Source organism: Nuphar pumila, chromosome 11 (assembly GCF_984573655.1).
Source record: "Nuphar pumila chromosome 11, dmNupPumi1.hap1.1, whole genome shotgun sequence".
Classification (NCBI taxonomy): Eukaryota; Viridiplantae; Streptophyta; class Magnoliopsida; order Nymphaeales; family Nymphaeaceae; genus Nuphar; species Nuphar pumila.
This window is the reverse complement of record NC_143259.1, coordinates 108,221,559-108,240,185: the sequence shown is the minus strand read 5'-3', so window position 1 is coordinate 108,240,185 and position 18,627 is coordinate 108,221,559. Positions and strand designations below refer to the sequence as shown.

At 38.7% G+C, this 18,627-nt stretch overlaps 1 protein-coding gene across 4 annotated transcripts in view; it reads right to left on the bottom strand.

The window, feature by feature from the left end:
• Nucleotides 1–7,471: 7,471 nt before the first annotated feature.
• LOC149822747 (thioredoxin O2, mitochondrial-like) overlaps nt 7,472–18,627 on the bottom strand; it is a 29,720-nt gene continuing 18,564 nt past the window's right edge. The window contains exons 5-7 of one of the 4 annotated variants that reach the window (XM_089981243.1): nt 10,685–10,729; nt 8,991–9,135; nt 7,472–7,850 (exon numbers count right to left, since the gene is read on the bottom strand). In XM_089981243.1, coding sequence (XP_089837369.1) covers nt 9,034–9,135; nt 10,685–10,729 — 147 coding nt within the window. In that variant the 3' untranslated portion in view covers nt 7,472–7,850; nt 8,991–9,033. Of the gene's footprint in view, nt 7,851–8,541; nt 8,781–8,838; nt 9,136–10,684; nt 10,730–18,627 lie in introns of those variants that run through there. The other 3 variants (XM_089981242.1, XM_089981244.1, XM_089981241.1) reach the window with 3 other exon arrangements.

Below are 18,627 nucleotides of genomic sequence, written 5' to 3'. Positions count from 1 at the left end.
TATGTTCAGCTTGAAAAAAGATCGTTCAAACTCGTAAAACAGGCTCGGCAAGCTGAATATCGATGGGTACTCAGCTCGGCTTGACTCGCATAAACTGGTTAGGTAGTAAGAAATATATTTTAGATATAAAAACATGTATTTTTTCATGTTTTTTTTGTGTAATTCTGTGTCTCCCAGCTATAAAACAATATATTTTGTCTATAAACAAGCCAACTCGAACTTAACTCGTTTATCTCGAGCTCATTATGAGCTCAAACTCAGCTTGGCTCACCAATTGAATGAGGCAAGCTTGAACACTTCAAGCTCAGTGTTCATCCGGTGCTTGCTCCCTTTCAATGGCCATTTCTGAAGAGATATAACGAGTTGAAGAATAGATAAAATGATTTTTGGATTTATAACCTGAAGAAACTTCATCCGGTGCTTGCTCAGCCTGCCATGCCTACGGTTGTTCCAAGTCTAGGACCCCTGCTGTTAGGAAAAACCATGAGCAAGAGACAATCAAAAGGAAACAAAGAACAAGAACGATCAAACAAAACACAAGAAAAACACATATTTACGTGGAAAAACCTCTCCTCAAATCCGAGAGAGAGTAAAAAACCACGGCCGCCCAGAGAGAAATATTATTACTCTTAGCAGACAGTTACAAGCTCGGTAAAGAAAAGCGAGAATATAAACAAGGCAAGGGCGACAACCCTAACCCTAACCAAATCGGGTCAGATCCACTGAAAACCGGGTCCCAAACATAAGCCCCAGAAAAAAATTCTTCTGGAGGGGGGGCGCTGCCCCCCTATAACCCCCCGCTAGGGGCGGCCTCCCTTGGACCCCCGCCCGCTGACCGCGCAGCGGGACCCGCGCCGAGGGGAGCCCCCGGACCCCCTTCCTGCAAGGGCAAAAACAGTGAATCAGGCTCCACAACTCATCACCTGCCCCGGGGCCTATGCTATATGTTGGCTTGCGCAAAGGGGCGACATACCCATGAGAATCGAACCTTGACTGTCCATCTAACAGCCAAGGCCCCACCCACTACGGCAACACTCCTTGGGTCTCATGAATTCACGTGGTTGCTTAAAGAAAAGTTTGAAAATAAAAAAGTTATACCTACAAAAGTTTCAAGAACTGTAAATTCCATATGTACAAATTGTATTATGAACTTCAATACAAAAAGTACCAAAACCCGAAAGAAGATGAGAGCTGAGGTGCAATCACATTGCACACTTTGAGTGTGCTGCTGCACCTGACCCTCCTCCAGCTTTGGCCAACAGACAGAAAAAAGGAATTGGATATTGGGTAGGACCTGTACACTCCACCAAAAGCCAATTTGCCAACAAGCTGAGGACCCACTTGGAATGATGGTGGCAATAGGACAAGATGCAAAGTGTTTGGACTCTTTGGAGATCCTTTGAAGGTGGTGGAAAAGGTGTGGCCATTTAGACCTTCTTGGATAGCTTTATAAATGGACCTTCAAAAGAAAGACTTTTATGTTGCACTAAGGCACTTTTCCCACATACTTTTCAATTTTTTGGAACCGACTGCATCTACCACTGTTCAAAGGGAATTAAAGGGGTTGTTCTTGGTCCGATCCATATAATAGATTTGGTGAATGTGGTTTTTTGGATCTTGGGTTCCATTTTGCTCTATATTGTGCATGTTCTGATCCAGAGTTCTTCTATTTTTTACATGAGAAAATGGGCATTGGGTCGGGAAACCTGTCATGCTAGATTTTTTTTTTGAGCTATGGTCGCGACCACTGATGGCGTAAAACCCCATGACTGTTTTTCTCTTCTCACATTTAGGGGTGTCAACAGGTTGGGTTTATCCGGACCAAACCCTATAGGGTCCGGGCATGGTGATAAATAAGAAGACCCGATTAAAACTTGGGTCCAGACCAGAAGGTCCGATTAATACATGGATCCAGGTATAGTTTGTAAAATTTTATATCAAACCAGGCCGACCCGATTTCCGATTAAGACCCGCAATTTTTCAATAGTTGGCGGGTCGGGTTGGCGGACGGGTTGGTGGGTTGACCCACCCGCCTAACTCGTTTATTAAACGGGTCAGCCGGGTTGGCGGGTTGGCATACCCCCAACCCGAAACCGACCCGTTTAATAAACGGGTTAGGCGGGTCGACCCATTTATTAAACGGGTTGGCTTAAGCCCAACCCGAACCCACCTAAGAGGCGGGTTGGTGGGTCGGGTCAGGTTTTGCCACCCCTAATACCTACCCTTACATATAAGGTTAGGTTGGAAAGAAAGGAGAACTCCCCTTCTTGATGAAAAATAAATAAATAGTGAAAACCACTCACATGATGTGATGGAGAAAGGCCAAGAAAGCACAGAATCATATACCAATTTAGTACTTGAGGTAGGAATAGTTTCAATATTGACCTATTAATAAGCTTGTAGCCTAAAAATAATATAATAGGATAGGACCAAGGCACATTACGATTGCCACTATCTTTAGGGTAACAAATGCCCTTCACTTCAGTGCAAGGAGTTTGGATTCCTTGGATGTCCTATTTTCAGGATACAATAATTGTGTTCCACTCATCCCCTGTGTCATATCCCTTCTTGGGATCTTATTATTACAAGCAGTGGCTGAGCCACATGCTGACGACGCTGGGCAAACCCCCAATAAGGGGTTTGGGTGAGGAATGTTGTGCCTTCCCCCACCCCCAAACCCTATGTCTTTCTTTATATATATATATATATATATATATATATATATATATATATATATATATATATATATATAGAGAGAGAGAGAGAGAGAGAGAGAGTCCTATAAAATGGACATGGTGCTAAATAAAACATGCTATTGATTTTTTGTGTGTTTTTCAAAATTATGAATGTACACGTGATCTATATACCTTTATTTTCATAGAAATCACTTCTTCAAGCATTTGATTTTGATGCATAGATAGGATTTTATAAGATTTTAAAAATCAGGATTTTATAAGATTTTAAAAATCAGTGGCCTATACTTTTATACTTTTTTTTTTAAATGAGGCTTTAAATACTATTTTTTCATCCAAAATACATCATGTAAGTGTTGATTTCTAGTAAATCAATCATGTTGAACACATCTATAGGGTTGGAATATAGCATGTTTCATTTAGCACCTACAATATTTCTCTCTATATATACATATATATATATACATATGCATGCATGCAGGCACACATGGACACAAACATTTGTGCCCACCCTAATTCGGATTTCTAGCTCCGCCTTTGATTACAAGTTTTGATCGAATCTGACCACATAGATGTGTTCTAAATAGTCCTTGTAGTTAATGTTGGCATTTGAATCGCTGACCTGTGTACAGAAAATTTTGGCTATTCCAAAATCAACGGTTGTAAAAATGCCAAAGTTTTGATATTTAAAAGTATGACTTATTATTAAATTCCAAGGTCGATTGATATCAAATTGACATGAAAAATCCATCTATGGGGTCAGATTTGATCAAAACAACTTGAGTCAATGAAATCCCCACCTTGTACGATGATGGAGATGACATAGGGGATGAGTGGAACTGAGTTGTAGGACAAAATGGTCAGCCACTAATGTTTTTCACCACTTTCATGGGTTGGGTTGTGGACCTCTTTGTGGGTTAGGTTTTTCACCCGGAGTTTGCTACTGAACAGGAAGCATAGTGACAAAAGTTTTTTTGGGCAAAATCTCATTTTTCAAAAACTCGTGAGAAATTGAAAATTTTTCATATATCTCGCATTTTTTTGGCAAAATCTTGGCAATAAAAAAATTAATTAAAAATATAACAAATATTTTTATAAGAAAATATTAATAAAAATGATTTAAATTAAAAATACACGGTTTTTTCATGATAAATATCATGTTTAAATCGTGGTATTAATGTTTTTTCATAAATCTCACAATATTTTGAAAATCTCTTGAGAAAATGCCGTTTTAAACTTTCAGGCAATTTCTCGCGATATTTTCATAAATCTCACCACATTTGTCACTATGACAGGAAGTTGGTCTTGGTGCTACTTGTGGGTATGAACCAATCTGACACAACAAAAAAAGCATTATATTTATTTGGAACACAAGAAAAAAAGCATTATATTTATTTGGAACACAAGAATTACATTTAATGGAGGTCATATGGTATAGAAAATAAAGCTTCAATACTTCAGATAGAAAGTAAGATATTTTCATATTCTGTTGTAAAATAAAGTACTAAAAATCCTAAAAAATGGTGACTAGAAGAGAGGAGTTTAAACTTTTATCCGTTCAGATATGCATTTTATAGAACAGAAAAAGCAAAGCTGTAAAAGGCTGCATCGTTTCTTTTTTAACCATTATAGCCTACCATAAGGGGGTGTCAATGGGTTGGACCCCACCAAAAATGGGTGGGTTTTAACCCAGATCCAACTAAGAGTTGTTGGTACTGGGTCGGAGACAGGTCCGGATCTACAATAGGAAAAACCATATCAGGGTCGAACTAGGATTAGACAAATTAGACTGGGAACGTACCCAGTAAAATAATATTTTTTGTAATTTTAAAAATTATGGAACTTAATCAGAATTGGGGTGGGCCCATGAAATTTTGTGATATTTTTTATATTTTTTACATTGAAAATTTATGGATCTTAATCAGAATTCGAGTCAGGCCTGGGTCTGACATGAAATTTCATAAATCATACGTAGTCCATATACTAATTGGACCCTATAGGTCCGACTTGAATTCTTAATCGGACCTCCTTCTTCCATACCAAACATGGATCCTATCAGATGCAGTATGGGTAGGATCGGGTCGTATCCGACCTATTGACACCCCAATTTGAACTATGTGGTCAAATAGGCACCTAAGTTGGACAGAAAGAACTTTATTCTAGGTTTAGCCTGTAGGTCAAACATGATATTTGGTTACTGTTGATCCTTCACGGTTAAAGCAAACATCAAATAATCACAAATCTTGAACACTTATGACCTCAACAGTCATGACTCTGTCTTCCATAAAAAAAAAAGGTTCATAACTGTCCAAGTAAACAGTCAAAAGTCAACCAAAACAGAAAAATAAGATAATGTTTAAACCAAATCTGAACCTGAACCCAAAAATAAATTAGCCAAGGTCAAACCAAGTTAAAGCCAAATAAGATCAAAGCCAAAACCTTACTGTCCTACATGTAGGGGGTGTCAACGGGTCGGGTTTGGTTTGGACCCAGGTGGAACCAAACCCGAACCTGTTTGAGCCTAGCAAATCCAGTTTTTTTTGTTTTTGCCAATTTATTACTGGAAGAAATCGCATTTGGTACCAACAGGGCTTCACATGGTTGGTAGGAGCTGTCAGTGCACGTCTCTTTATGGTGGGGCGTTGCAGGTTCAAATCCCAGTGGTAAGCTGAATAATAACTGGTGGGGGTCTGCCTAACCTCAGCTTGCCTTTCAAAGAAAAAAAGAAATTGCATTTGGTATCAAATACCTGCTTGCACCGGCTCAACCTGCCATACTTAAGAATGCCAACCTACAGAAGTAAAACTTCGAGTCTAGGACCCTTACCCCCAGGCCCTATGCTGGAAGTCAGCTTGCCCAAGGGGGTGACACCCACAGAAATCAATCCTTGGCAGCAAGGTTGTTAAATGCAATGAGGCGAAGGGAGGCGTTGAGCCTGCGCTTCGCCTCTGAGGCGTACGCCTCTCACAACTGGTATGGAAGTGAAGCGGTGGGAGGGGAGGCAGGGAGCGGCGGAGGAGCAGTTGGCCGGCACGTGGCGGTGGATCCACCGGCACTTGGGGTTAGCACAGCCGGCGAATCAGGTGGAGGAGGAAGACTTGGGGATGGAGGGGATTCTGGAGGTTGATGAGGGGCAATTTGCGCATCACAGCATGCCTCAGTACCTTGAGCGTGCGCCTCGCCTCTGAGGTGTACGCTTCAGGTACTAAGGCGTACGCCTCTCACAACACTGCTTGGCAGCATATCTGACAGCCGGGGCTCAACCTCACTACGCCACCCCCCTTGGAGCTTGAGCAGATCCAGTACTTAGGCCAAGTACTTAGGAAAATACTTAGCCCAATGGAATGGTAAAGTTATGAGGCTGAGGCCCATAGCCGACCGTCCCCTAGGATGCTTTTTAACATGAAAACGGATTCAGATATCCATCGGATATTTGTCGGTTTGGTAGCAAAAAATCAAAACCATATCTGCATCCGATTATAATCAGATATGGTTTTCACTTACCAAATGTGACTAAACAGAATCGAATTCGGATGGATATCAGATAAAATTCGATTTTGTTGACATCCATATTCACATCTTATATCCAAGGATCTAATATAGCCGGCTGCTAATGTGGTTTAGGGCTCATGCCCAGATCTAGGTCATTCAAATAGCGTATTTCAGATTATGACCTTTTTTTTTTCTTCGATAAGCAAGCCGGGGTTGGGTGGAAACCCACCGCAGCATTAAAAAGTGAACCATATTACTATACATCTTAAGCCGCTAGAAACCAGTATAGTGGTCTGAAGACTTTTTTTTTTTTGAAAGGCAAGCTGGGGTTAGGTAGACCCCCACCAGTTATTATTCAACGCACTACTGGGTTTTGAACCTGCAACATCCCACCACAAGGAGACGTGCATTGACAGCTAACCACGCAGAGCCCCCCATTGGTGTGGTCTGAAGACTTGTTTGTTCTAAGCATGGCAATAGAGGCAAGTTGCCTCATCTTTAAGGGGGGGGGGGGGGCTCAGCTTGTCTGGTAGGAGCAGCTAGTGCATGTCACCTTGTGTTGGGAGGTCGAATCCCAATGGTATCATTGTAAAACTGGTAGGGGTCTGACAAACCCCAGCTTGCCTTTAAAAAAAAATTAGAGGCAAGTTGCCTCACTAAATTAAGTCAAACTGTTGAAATCAATATAAGCAATCAAAGGCACACTGTAGATCCTTAGTTTTTGAAGATCTGAGATACACATTTCAAAGGGAAAATGCACATACACACACACAACGGGAAGCCTTTCTGAAGAAAGGGGGTTCCTTGCGCTGAAAGATGGCCTCCTTCCTTCAAAAAAGAGGTTCCGCTGTTTGTGTGGCCTGCAGAAACACATGGAGCCCCGTGCATTTCTGCAGAAAGCCCTGACTTTCTGTGACACACAAACTTGCCCTTTCGCCTAAAGGACGGAATCAAAATCAATGACATGGTTTCAGGAATCAGAGAAATATGAAAAAAAAAAAAAAACATTTGGTTGGACATTGCAAACTATGTTGAGCCATATTTGTAACTTGATCAAATGAGATAGCTAGATGGTTAAGGTCACACTATCAGAACTGGGGTCTTGGCCTCTTGGGTTCAAATCCCACGATTAACATTCATCTTGCCTATCAAAAAAAGAAAAAAAAAGTCGAACAAAAACTATGTTGAATCATTTTTAATTTACACCCACACGGAATAACTTAGTCTCTGTGACAACTCGAATGTTAGGCGGCCTATCCATATGCATAGGCTTTAGATAGGTAAGATTTGTGACAATTTTTATTATAAAAACAAATAAAAGTAATGAATATGTAAAAATAAGTATGAATCTAAAAACAAATTGTTTCTCTTAAAGAGAGGTATGTGAAAAAATATTAAAGCAAACAACTAACCTTTATACCATTTGTAGTTGACTAAGAAATGTCTAAAAAGATTAACCAAGCATCTTGTGAACATTTGAGGGGAAGAAAAGAAAAATTAGGTTAATTTTAGAACATTTTTATGGCAAAAAATGTAAAGAAATAACCTCATACCTTTGATTGTATTGGATATGAGTGACTTGAGAGTGAAATTAGTTGAGCAAAAGGTACTATAGATGTTGGTCTATGACTGCAGAATCAACAAGGCAGCTATGTAAACAACTACCTAAAGAATGACCAAACAAATTTTTAATCACTTACAAGACATGGCAAGCATGTCATTTAGAAAAAAGTAATGAAGCATCAAAATTTTGCCACCTTCCTTCTGCTTTTGTAAGATTTAGGATTATGATTTATATCAAAGTGAAGAATGGCATTGGTACGGGGGCAGAATCTAAATCGGCTCATTCTGATATGAACTGGATTAGCCAAGAAAGATTGGTGGATAGTCACTAAGTTTGGCTTGCTTTTGTTTTACCTATTGTATGATTTTCCCTTTGGGTACGCACTTGCCACCTATGTATGTATCTATTGAAGATCATCTATGATTATGATATGGTTTTGAAGTTAATGCATTGATGCCAGAGCAGAACTAGAGTGGAAAATTTCAATGTAGTTAGTTTAGTTGATTAAAAAATGAAATATGAGAACAAATGAAAGAAGCTATACAGAAAAAGGATCAGGTAATGAAATGTCTCACCAACAAATTGAAGAATACAATAGGCAATTTGAAATAAACATATGCTATATCCTTCTCAAGCAATAAACATATGCTATATCCTTCTCAAGCAAATGTACAAAGCTTCGCATCATGTTGTAAAGCAACATCATCATGAAGGTGACACTTTCTCCAAAAAAACAACTCAAAAACACCGCAAAATAGCCAACAAAACAATTTTATAGGCTGCCCTATCTTTGTTCCCATTAAAAGAAGACAATAAGGGTCAAATATGGCCAACGTATAACTAATTCAGTGTTAAATAAGCAGAATAACTGTGGCAATGTTATCTAGTACCGAATAACTTCTAAGACATGAGACTTCCTTTAAAGGTTGCTGCCAATTAGAAGGGTGGCAAATAAATTCCCTTGCAGATCGCAAGGAACCCTCTCAGTTAGATGTTTTAAAATGCCATTTTTGTTGATCCCAAGAAAATATCTGTCAATGATCAAATAAAAAACTCATCTACCAATACAGAAATTGAGTGAGAAGCAGAAATCAAACACCTGGCCCACAGGCTTTTCTCTTAATCTTAACTGAGCATCAATTCAGAAACTAAAACAAAACAAGCTTGGCAATAGGTTTTTCTCTTAATCTTCTTTGAGCATCAAGTCAGAAAATAAAAGATAACAGGAAACAGACTCTCACTATGCTGAGGTCCTCTGTTGCAATTGTCCATGCCAAGTGTTGACTATTGATTATATAGTTTCTCCATAGTCTCCTTCAAACGAGCAACATCAGCACCAATGACTTCAGTGACCTTCTTACCATTTTGAAAGAAATGGAGAGTTGGCTGCAAAAATTGTCAGAAAACTGAGAAATGAGAACTATCAACAATTTTTTTTTTACTTGCAATCTATGTCACAGGGATTCGGCTAGCAGGGTGCCGCACCCGCGTCGACGCGACGCGGGAGTGGTCAACCCGACCCTGGGTGCGGTCAACGCACCCAGGGTCATTTTGGTCCAATTTTCGGACTTAAAAAAATTGCCAAGAAATTTTTGTTTGCCCTATATGTCACAGGGATTCTCCAACTAGGTGCCGCACCCACACCCGATGAGGTCAACCTGACCCTGGGTGCAGTCAACGCACCCAGGGTCATTTATGTCCAACTTTTGGACTTTATATATATATATATATATAATTTTTTATATTTTCGTCGCACCCCCGCACCCGCACCCGCACCCGCACCCATGTGACATAGCTTGCAATGAAAACCAACATGATAACGGAAGAGCATTGTTGTCCACCACTTCTAATGGACATCAAGGGCATGTTTGCATCACCTGTGATTTTGAAACTTTCACAGGTTTCTTGTGAATGTGATTCACAATCTCTGAACTTTCATAGGGTGTTGCAAACATGTGAAAATGCACCCTGTTAAAGTGATTCCATCTGTGAATGTTAAACCTCAACACTTGTGAAAGTTTCACAAGTCAAACCCTGTGTATAACTATCACAAGCAATAGATGCTTAGCTGTGAATGTGATAAAGCAGTGACATGACATGACAATTCTCACATGATAAATTTTCACACAAGTCAAATTCACAACCTAAAAGCAAACATGAGAAAGTTGTGTATGAGAATGTGAATCATGTGATGGACATTCACAGGGACAAAATTTTCACATCCTTTCCCAGCTGTGGTCAAAACAAACATGCTGCAAGTTCAAATTATTTGCACAACAAAATTTTCACTACCATGGTGCATTATACTTTCCCCACAGATGGCATTTCAAAAGACCAATAGAAATAGAAAAAGTACACTCCATGAATTCCTAAAGTACTTTGAAATTATTGCATTACACCTTATGGTAGCAATAGACAGAAGTAACAGCAGTGGATGGCTATGGGCTTTCCCATACCCCCTTGAGAGAGAGAGAGAGAGAAAGAGAGCAGGTGGTTGTTAGTGATGAACCGGTCTGTTGCCTAGAGAGCAAGGAAGAGGGAGGCGAGGGTGGGCAGCACAGTGGGGAGAGGGGGAAGGGGTGCATGGAGGAGAGGGTGGGATGGACCTAGGCTGTCCATTCATGTTGTATGAGTAGATTTTCGAAGGGCTATAAAATTCAACGGTCTGCAACACCTCAAAATTTCAATATTAAGAAAATTATAATTTTACATTGAAACCACCCAATCCAAAGTACATTTCCATGTAAATGGACCATGCTGAACACATGTGTGGGGTCAAATTGGCCAAATAAAGCTCGCACCTATGAGATCCAGCTAGAGTACCATAGAGTGTAGCCAATAATTTCCTTATATATAGTTAAAATAACAAATCATGGTCAAAAGATCGCAACAAAACACATGAGATGCAACAAGGAGTTTCCTCACAAGCACATACCACAGAATATATGTTTAACTCATTCAATTTGTTTGCAAGTCCCTCCTGCATCAGAACCATTAGTTAGCTTAAATTTTCTAGCAAATCATGCAGTTAACTATTAGCATGTAATATTCCCAATAAATTAAAAAAAAAATATAGAAATAAATCAGGTCAGAAAGCAAATAAGATATTTAAAAAAGAAGCATTCTCCTACAATATCACTGACGCATGGTGAGGCTCTTAGTGCTTGATACTCAGGCTACGTATTCATAGATTGATTTAGGTAGTGCACATATCTCCAATTACATGGAATGATTCGTCATTTTATTAGCTGCCTAAAAGAGAAATACATGCTATATGAACAACAACAGCCATAGGCAGTGGCCCTTAGAATCTGCTTCGGACCCAATAGTTGGGGTATTGAATATGTGATCCATGAATTTGCAAATTTAGCAGTTAGACTTATCGGCAATCCCATTTGCTGTGTTTGGAAGCACCCTCAGGAATTTAGCAAGAGTGTTATAGTTTCCTACTTCAGGTTCTCTGATTGGCTTGTCTGAAGAGGTGAGAAAATAGTTCGATTAATAACCAAGATGTGTGAAAGTTGGACAAATAAGGCCTTTTCGGATATGGTGCCAGACAGCCTTGTAAACATAGAGTTATTTAATAACAAAATTAATTACACACAGTTTATGGATAATTCTGCAATGAAGTGAGGTGTTTACACAGTCTACTAGATAGTGTGAGTAACTTTATTGCAAATTGTGAAAGGAAAAAGTAAGTGGGATGAACTATTAGGGTGGGGAACAAGAAAGAAGCTTACCCACATGACAAAGCCAATGAGAGGTTAAGACTGTCTAAAAACACTTCAAACTTTGTAGCTCATGTTGCCCATAATAGTACAAAATCACCATCAACCACATCATCAAGTGGTAAATGGATGTGAACAATGAAGAAAATCATGACATAGTGTCTCCAAGTTTTTGTGGATGGTAGCTACCATCATCCATGGGGATCACACAACCCTGTTAAGTGATGGTGCCTCTTGTGATGATAGCATGCTTGAGCAGAAGATCTCAAGGAAGTATGACAATGTGTGGTACATGAAAGATATCTAAACAACGTGCAGTATTAAAAGCTTGCACATCCTCGCTTAAAAATCACCATAAAACCTTATCTCAGAAATAGAATTGTAAAGAAAAAAACTTTCCTCTGCCTTTTTGAACCTTATGACAGATAGAGTTTGTAAAAGATAAACCTCAAAAGAGGAACTGGATTTTGTCAAATTGGAGAGAAGGACAAAACACAAGTTTATAAAATAAGGGTAAGGCGTTGCAGCAGAGAGAGAGAGAGAGATTGGTCTCTATCGGTAGGTGGGTCGAGTAATGAGGATCAAACAGTAGCTGAAATGGTTACTGAAGGAGTAATTTGCATGGACATTGTCACATTGGTAACGGCAGAGTCCGTTTGAGGAAATGCTTTGCTTTGACTTTGGCAAATGCCTTCCAAATTCAATCAATTACTATAATGCCTTTTTCCCAAACAGTTTTTAGAGCTGAAAATCCCCAAAATGGTATACTCAAATTCACCTTCAACCTAGAATAGCTTTGAACGGAGACATGCAACATGCAGTATTAAAATACACATACACATGAGAATGGAGAACTCTTCTCCAGGCAGCTATATCTTCATAACTAACCTGGCTAATTCCACACACACACTGTTTGGATTTTTTTTTCTCTGCAATACATTAAAGAAGAAGAGAGAGAGTAGAAGAGAAAACTTGAATTTATTTAAGAACAATGCCTTTAAAAAGACCCTTGATCCTTTGAAAATTTAAAGCACAGCAGTAGAAAGTAAAAAGAAGAAAGAAAATTAGATGGAATTTTGCTCCAGCACTCCCTTCGATTTCTTTTCCTTTTTCTTTTGATATAAGACTTGGATATTATTTATAAGCACTTCCTTAGGGAAGTTGTCTTTTCTTGCAGATGAAGTGTCTCTAGTTCCGGCATCACGTTAACACAGGTGCATTAGGCTATATGAAGTGTCCATGTGACAGCTTTCAACTTTTCATGTCCCAATTTCCTGCTAGTATAGAAGACATCGCATTTTGAAGGTAGACTTTCAGAGATGTGGTGGAAAAATGCACTTTTCACGTTTCCTTCTCCATTTTCAGGTTTAGAGTAAAGGAGGATGCTACTTTCAACATTTAAGATCTCGCTTTTGGGATTGTACATTGTAGTGGAAAAGCCCACGTTTTCTTTTCCTGTCTCACTTACAAGTTAGAAGTGGGGTCCACTTTCCAGATATCATAATTGACTTTTGAAATTTGAGTGGAAGACTTTACTTTCTAAATTTCAGAACCCACTTTCAGGGTTAAAATGAATGACCCCACTTTTTGGGTTTTTCTGCTTGAGGATGAGCTACCCACTTTCTGGGTTTGAATATCCACTTTCTTAGTTTCACTACCCACTTTCGAAGTTGAGGATGTCGTCTCGAAAGTGAGTTGAGATTAAACTATCTACTTTTTAAGTTTCAATGCTCACTTTTGAGCTTGAGGACCCCACTTTCGAGCTTTAGGATGCGGTCCTCACTTTCTGTGGTTTGAGTGTTCACTTGTCAGCTTACAATTAAACTACCCATTTTTTAGGTTTTAGTGCCCATATTCGACTTTGAGATTAGAGTTTCCATTTTCGAGGTTACAATGTCCACTTTTGGGCTTGAGCTTCAGGACCCCACTTTTGGGGTTTCAGTGCCCACTTTCGGATTGTGTCCCATAGGTAATGGATTTTGAAGCCAAATAATACTCTTTGGTATTTATGCACCCATTGTAATGAAAAGTGGAGGTGGTTGCTTTTCAAAGTTTGTGTAACTTCCCTCAAATTTTGGTTTTAGAATTTAGTGAAAAAGTTGAGATTGGTACCCACTAGGTTCAACATTGGAAAGCAAGAAGTAAAAAGTGAAAGAATGTAGCAATCCCAAACAAGGATTGTTTCTTCGACACTCACAAAGAGGATTTATGAAACAAAGGCATTTACACAAAAGAGCTCACACTCATACACAATACCCAAAAGAGGGTATACATAAAATGAAGAACAAGATTTCATAAACTTGGGAGAGAACTCCCACAAAAAATAAAGAAAAAAGAATGCTTTACAAGGGGAAACAGCCCCATATTTATAGAAGAAGGGGAGAGGAACCACAAGGGAGTCATTGGACTCCCAACGGCTCTATTAGAGTTGTTGGGAGCCCAACGGCTCCCTTGGAGCTTCACCTTTTTGACTTGGTCAAAAAGGCCTTTTTGACTAGTCAAAAAGGCCTTTTTGACTAGTCAAAAAGGTGAAGCCTAAAAGTGTCCTAAAAATAGATTTTAAGTGAGTTCTAGTAGGGTTTAAACTAGAACTAAACTAACTAAAAAAAAGAAAAACATTACAAGGGATTACATGAGTTGTCTATGAGATTACATATTTTAACACCCCCCCTCAAACTTACAGTTGGATAACCGAAAGTTTGCCTAAGAGAAAGTGAAATCTAGGAGCAGCAAAAGGCTTGGTGAAGAAATCGGTCAGCTGGTATTCAGAAGCAACATAGGGAAGATTGATGGTGCCGCGCAAGAATTTCTCCCGAACATAATGACAATCCATTTATATATTGGTACGTTCGTGGAACGTCCGATTGCTTGTAATGTAGATAGAGCTCTTGTTGTCACAACACATGTCGGATGCTTCTGAACTTTCAACTCTCATGTCGGAAAGCAGTCGTCGAAGCTAGACTACTTCCATAGTTGTAGTATCCATTGCTCTATATTCAGCCTCTGTTGATGAAAGGGATTTTTTATGTTGCTTCTTACATCTCCATGAGATCAACGATTCTCCCAAGAAGACACAAAAACCTGTCGTTGAATGACGATCATTCGGATCACCTCCTCAATCTGCATCAGTATAAGCAAGAAGCTTGAGATTAGAAGAAGCAGACAAAAATAGACCCCGAGATATAGAATTTTTAATGCATCTAATAATTCACAAAACTGCTCCCATATGGACAGAGGTTGGAGCATGTTGAAATTGACTGGCTGTATGGACAGCATGTGCAATGTCAGGTCTTGTAATGGAAAGGTATGACAAAGCCCTGACGAGTTGTTTATACGGAGTTGGGTTTTCAAGAGGTTCTCCATCATCACTCTTCATCTTGACATTTACAACTTCTGGAGTGTCCATATGTCTTTCATCTGAAATACCTGACCTGACAACAATATCCAAAGCAAACTTAGATTGTGTTAGCAAATATCCTCTAGAAGAATAAGCAACTTCTATACCAAGAAAGTACTTTAAGAAACCCAAATCACTCATTTCAAAGTAAGTTTTGAGAAATTTTTTAATATTGCGCACTCCCTGTTTGTCACTGCCAGTGATGATCATATCGTCGACGTAGAGAAGAAGGATAATGATACATGTATTAGAATTCTTAACAAACAAAGCAGTGTCAGTAAGACAAGATTGAAAACCAAAATCAAGCATCACCCTGCTAAATTTATCATACCAAGCCTTCAGAGCTTGTTTAAGTCCATACAAGGCTTTATTTAGACGAAGAGTTTTTCCTTTAGGAACATCAATTCCTGATGGTGGATCCATGTATACTTCAGTTAAACTACCATTTAGGAATGCATTCTTAACATCCATTTGATATATAGACCATTGCTTTATAGAGGCAAGGGCAATTAGAAGTCTAACTGTAGTCATTCTGGCTACTGGAGCAAAGGTTTCCTCATAATCTATTCCATATTCTTGAGTGTAACCTTTGGCAACTAATCTAGCCTTAAACCGCTTAAGACTGTCATCGCTTTTAGTCTTTACTTTGTAAACCCATCGACAACCAATAGGTTTCTTGTTAGGCGGAAGTTCTTGTATAGTCCAAGTGTTTGCCTTTTCTAAGGCTTCTAATTCCACTTGCATGGCTTTTACCCATTTCGGTTGGGTTTTGGCTATAGCATAACTGAGAGGTTCTTCATAGGAGTGAATTAAGGCTATAAAAGCTTGAAATTTTGGCGAAAAAGATTGATATGACACAAATTTCTCAGGAATTTTTGAGATCCTAGTAGATTTTCTTGTTGACACCTCGGGTTCTGATTCTACAGAGTACCTCTCAAGGGCACATGGTCTTTCTGAATTTTCTCGTCTAGAATATTGAATGAACTCTTGGTTATCACTAATTGGTTCAAGAGGAGAAATATCACTTTGATCATCTTGCTCAACGTTACATTCTTCATTCTCTGAGACTAAATCAAATAGAAAGGAATACTCATTTGTTTCTGTAGATGCTTTGGTTTCAAATGGACTTTCATTTTTTAAGAAGGATATATTTCTTGAGACATATAATCTGTTATTTCTAAAGTCAAAACATCTATAATCCTTTTGATGACTTGCATGTCCTAAGAAGACACAAGGAATAGCTCGAGAGGAAAGCTTATCATTTTTATCTGAGAATACAAAACATTTGCACTCGAATACCCTTAACCTGAAGTAATCAGGAATTTGTTTAAGAAGCTTTTCAATTGGAGAAATATTATTTAACGACGAAGAGGGCATCATATTGATGAGATAAACAGCAGTTAAGGCTGTTTCAGCACAAAAAAATTTTGGTACTTGATGTGATATGAGGAGGGTTCTTGTTGTCTCAATAATGTGCCTATGCTTTCTTTCAGCTAGGCCATTTTGTTGAGTGTAGGGAAATGACCTTTGATGTATACCTCCATATTGATTTAAATAATCTTTGAATTCCTTTGATAAGAATTCTCCTCCTGAATCGGTACGAAATATTGAAATATCATCTTTAAACTAATTTTTGACCATATTATGAAATATTTTAAAATGCGAGAAGACTTCGGATTTATGTTTAAGAAAATAAATCCAAGTGTGTCGTGTAAAGTCATCTACAAAGATAACATAATAAACAAACCCACCTTTTGATATAATTGGTGCAGGACCCCAGACATCAGAATGAATCAAACTCAAGTGGTCCTGTAGAAACAAAAGTTCTTTCCGAAAAAGGTAATCTTTTCATTTTTCCAATAATACAATTTTCACATGTAAAAGTTTCAAAATTACAAAATTTTTTCATGTTCGAAAAGTGTTGAATCTTGGATATACAAGGATGTCCAAATCTTTTGTGCAAAAGATCCAAATCCAATTTTTGAACATTGCAACACAATGTACTCTTGGGAAAATCCAAAAAATTCATGTAGTATAAGCCTCCTTCTCTATGACCTTCCCCAATCAGCTTTCCTGACTGGTGATCCTGTACTCGACAATCATGAAAAGAGAAGGAAACATTACACCCATGATCAGTTAACTGAGATACGGATAAAAGGTTTAAATTAAGTTTGGGAATATATCTAATTTTTGGGATACGAAATTTGTTTGAGTTTTGAGAAGAATTTTCAAAACATCCTATTCCCTTAATCTCAAGAGGGGAGTGTCGTCGGCAGTCAAAACGTTTGAACCACTTGAGTTATGATATTGAGACAATAATTCTATGTTACGGGTCATATGAAAAGATGCACTAGAATCAAGAAGCCAAATAGGTTTACCTGGATCGGAGATGCTTACTGAAGAGACCGCAGCTCCAGCAGATGGGGAAGCTCATTTAAGAAGTGGTTGAAGTGCCTCCACTAGCCGAGATAACGACATGCTTCCAATATATGTTTCTTTTGTCTCTTGCTGGGCTTCAACAGTAGCAACCTTCTTTTCATAAGTCTTCTTTAACTTTGAGCAGTGCGACTTGACGTGCCCAGGTTCACGACAATAATAGCAAATTACTTCTTTTCTTTCCACCTTACTTTCGTATTTCTCATCATATGTTCTTTCAAAATGTGGAGGTTTATATGTACGAACATGATTCCCTGGTCTTGAAACAGCTAAAACTGAGTCATCATCATTTTTTGAGATTCTTTTCTTCAGTCGGTTTTCTTCCATACTCAATTCTTCAATATTGTCCTCAATAGAGGGAACCTTCCCTCGATGAAGAAGAGCGAACTTGGTTGTCTCAAATTTTGGTCTTAAACCATTAATAAATTGAAAAAAATGTTCCGCATTTATTTGATTTTAGAGAAGTTCTATATCTTGTGGACAATGCCACTTTGGTTCAAGGAGAGCCAATTCTTCCCATAGCTCGGACAAGCTATTATAGTATTCTCTAATACTTTTATCTCCTTGAACCATATTGCGAACCTTTTCTTGAAGATTACATATATGGGCAGCATCTTTAAGAGAATACATTCTCTTGAGATATTACCAAGCATCATTAGCGTATTCAAACTTCGCAAGGCTTGAACACTTCTTTATATCTACACTAGAAATGAGCCAAGACATAATCTTGGCGTGACCCATTCTCCATTCTTTCCACTTTTTCTCATAAGTGAAAACGGCTTTAACTTTTTCTACCTCCAAAAGAGGTATTTCTTTTCCTTCTTCTTCTTTAGTGAGCATTAGTTTAGGTTCCCCATCGGTTCCATCCACTAATCCCCATAGCCCATTTCCCCAAATAAGGTGTTTCATGATAGAAGCCCATGTCACATAGTTTGAATCATTGAGTTTTATGGGCTTAATGGTGACATTATCATTGCCATCCATTTTACAAGCTTAGGAATGAAAGAAGGGGAGAAAAAGAAAAGAATAAGAGAAAAATACACCACCACAAGAAGCAAAAATATCTAGCCTTCCAAGCTTTCAAGGCTCCACACAACTACCCCTTCAAAGAGGCTTCTTTCTTTTGAAGAAAACTCGAATGGCACGCTTCCCAATGTATGAGGAGAACTTCAGACTGATTGCTTCTATCAACCGAGCTCTGATACCATGAAAGAATGTAGCAATCCCTAACAAGGATTGTTTCTTCAACACTCACAAAGAGGATTTATGAAACAAAGGCATTTACACAAAAGAGCTCACACTCATACACAATACCCA